This window comes from Eurytemora carolleeae, unplaced genomic scaffold (genome assembly GCF_000591075.1).
Source record: "Eurytemora carolleeae unplaced genomic scaffold, Eaff_2.0 scaffold1431, whole genome shotgun sequence".
Classification (NCBI taxonomy): domain Eukaryota; kingdom Metazoa; phylum Arthropoda; class Copepoda; order Calanoida; family Temoridae; genus Eurytemora; species Eurytemora carolleeae.
In genome coordinates, this window is record NW_019397316.1 from 51,253 (window position 1) to 53,669 (window position 2,417).

General features: G+C 26.9%; 1 protein-coding gene across 1 annotated transcript in view; it reads left to right on the forward strand.

Annotated features, from left to right (window-relative positions):
* Positions 1-1,700: 1,700 nt before the first annotated feature.
* Positions 1,701-2,417, forward strand: part of LOC111713478 (uncharacterized) — a 23,636-nt gene continuing 22,919 nt past the window's right edge. The window contains exons 1-2 of the mRNA XM_023488336.1: positions 1,701-1,782; positions 2,345-2,384. Of these exons, the coding sequence (XP_023344104.1) occupies positions 1,765-1,782; positions 2,345-2,384 (58 nt within the window). The 5' untranslated portion in view covers positions 1,701-1,764. The remainder of the gene's footprint in view (positions 1,783-2,344; positions 2,385-2,417) is intronic.

Below are 2,417 nucleotides of genomic sequence, written 5' to 3' on the forward strand. Positions count from 1 at the left end.
GTTCCTTTAACAAATATTCACTTAGAAGTTGAAATAGCTCGGCTCATCTACTTATAAATTCAAACTTCTCATTAGAGAAGATTAAACAATATAAAAGTTTACAAACTAATACTCTTTTCTCTGAATATCGCATTTTATAATTGACAGGGTTTGCCAAAAAAACAGGTGCAATACAAGACTTTTAGCATGAGTATAGTTTAGTTATTCAGAGGTGGTTTTCTGAACTGGTGTTTTTCGTTTTCTAAAAATGTGGTATGATGACATGGACTGCAAGGCTTGATAGATTTTTGCACATTTCTTTGAAACTAACACTGGGTTTGCAGAACTTATGCAGTTTCTTTAAAATTGCCTTATTTAAAGGTGAGATATATCCTCTTGAGCCGATTTCAAAAGGATGAACAGACACATCCCTAGTTGTTATATCTGTGATAAAATGTTCATACTTGTTCATCTTTGGAGCGTTGGCATTTTTGATATTTGTTTCCAATGGGGTATTTTCACATTTCTAAATATTATCAATATACAGACATTGTAACAACCAAAGCCACATTCAAGAATCAATTGTAAAAAAAATATCAAGAAAGTAGAAGATATCATCGTTTTTCTAGTATAAAAATCTAGTATAAAATCACTACTTTTGACAATTTTACTGATTGTTTCTAAAGCAAAAATGTGCAAGTCACTTTAAAAGAGAAACCTCAAATAAAAATGATCAGTTTTAACAGAGAACTATGGAAATATTATGTATTCTCGACGTGACATAAGCTTTAAAACTAAAATCAGACATTTAACTCTATAAAAATATTTTTTTCACCTCCCCCCCCCTTCTATTCAAACTATTGGTAACTTTAGATAAAAAAATCTGAAAAAACTTCTTCAAGTCTCTTCTTATTTAGTTAATTACTTTGCATTAGTTAGTTAAATGTACAATTAGTGAAATTAATAACTTCATAGGACCAGGCTGTAGTCTAGTATACAGATGGGACTAATTGTAAAATTCACAGGGTGTCCTTAGAAAGTGCACAAAGTCTTAAAACTTAAATATCAAAATTACTTGTAAAAAAATAGTTTTTTAATATTGGGGTGATTACTTCGTTAAACTGTCTGTTTTGTGGGACACCACACTGTACTAAAATAGGCTAAAGAATAAAGTATAAAGTATAAAGTATAAAGTATAAAGTATAAAGAATAAAGTATAAAGTATAAAGTATAAAGTATAAAGTATAAAGTATAAAGTAATAGGTATAAAGTATAACGTATAAAGTATATAAAGTATATAAAAGTATAAAGTATAAAGTATAAAGTATAAAGTATAAAGTATAAAGTATAAAGTATAAAGTATAAAGTATAAAGTATAAAGTATAAAGTATGAAGTAAAAAGAAATAACACCTTGAGAGCTTTTTCATCCACTGTCCAACAAGGAAAAGTTAAATAACGGCATTTTAAAAAAATTCAATTTCTTTTTCTTCGATTTCTTTTATGTATAAAAATTGTATTTTTTGAGAGTTTGATTGTGCAAATTGTTTGATATAACATCAGGTGTGACGAAATTTTTACAATTATCTCAGATCCCTGAATCTTAAAAAACAAAAACAAAAGTTATACTCCGCCTAATAAATAAAAAAAAGTATTTGAGTCACACATTTCAAAAAATTATTTTAGAATATTTTAATTTTATTTTTATCTTCTTTTCTTTTTCAGAAAAAAATGTTTTGTTTTCCATAGGCCAAAATCTGGTCGAAAGCAGAGAACTCTAACTTGAAATGAAAATAATTGACAAGGAAAAATGTTTGCTTTCAAAATATATAAAAAATTTATCAAATTTTTAATTTTTAAATTTAATTTAATTTTATAGATTTAACAATAATAAAAATATTAGTTCTCTAAAGAAATTGAGACTTTGCCACAAACTCAAAAGAGTCGATTCTTTGCCACAAACTCTGATTCTCTAATCCTTATCTTTAAAAGTCAATGTCGTAAACCTTTGATATTTCAAACTTATATTATTTGATCTAACAGAAGTCATGGTTTGAAATGTAAAAGGTCTACGAAATTGGAATTCAAAGATATAGGGATTAGAAAATCAGAGTTTGTTGCAAAGACTCAATTCCTTTTCTAATCCTTACATTTTTGCTACCTGATCGACGATCGTGTAAACAAAGGTTTATATTTCAAACTTTGATTATTTTGAAATATCTTTAAGGTTTATGACATTGGTTTTCAAAGATGAAGAAAATCAGAGACAAAGTAACAATCAATTCCATCCTGTTTTCTCAAATTCTCAAATATTTGATGTTACATACAATGGCCAGTATGATATTAATTTATAAGCAAGCATCATAGATATGTTTTCTTCCGTTCTTCATACTTCTACACACAGCAGGTAGATATTTATAATAATATATATATAACTATA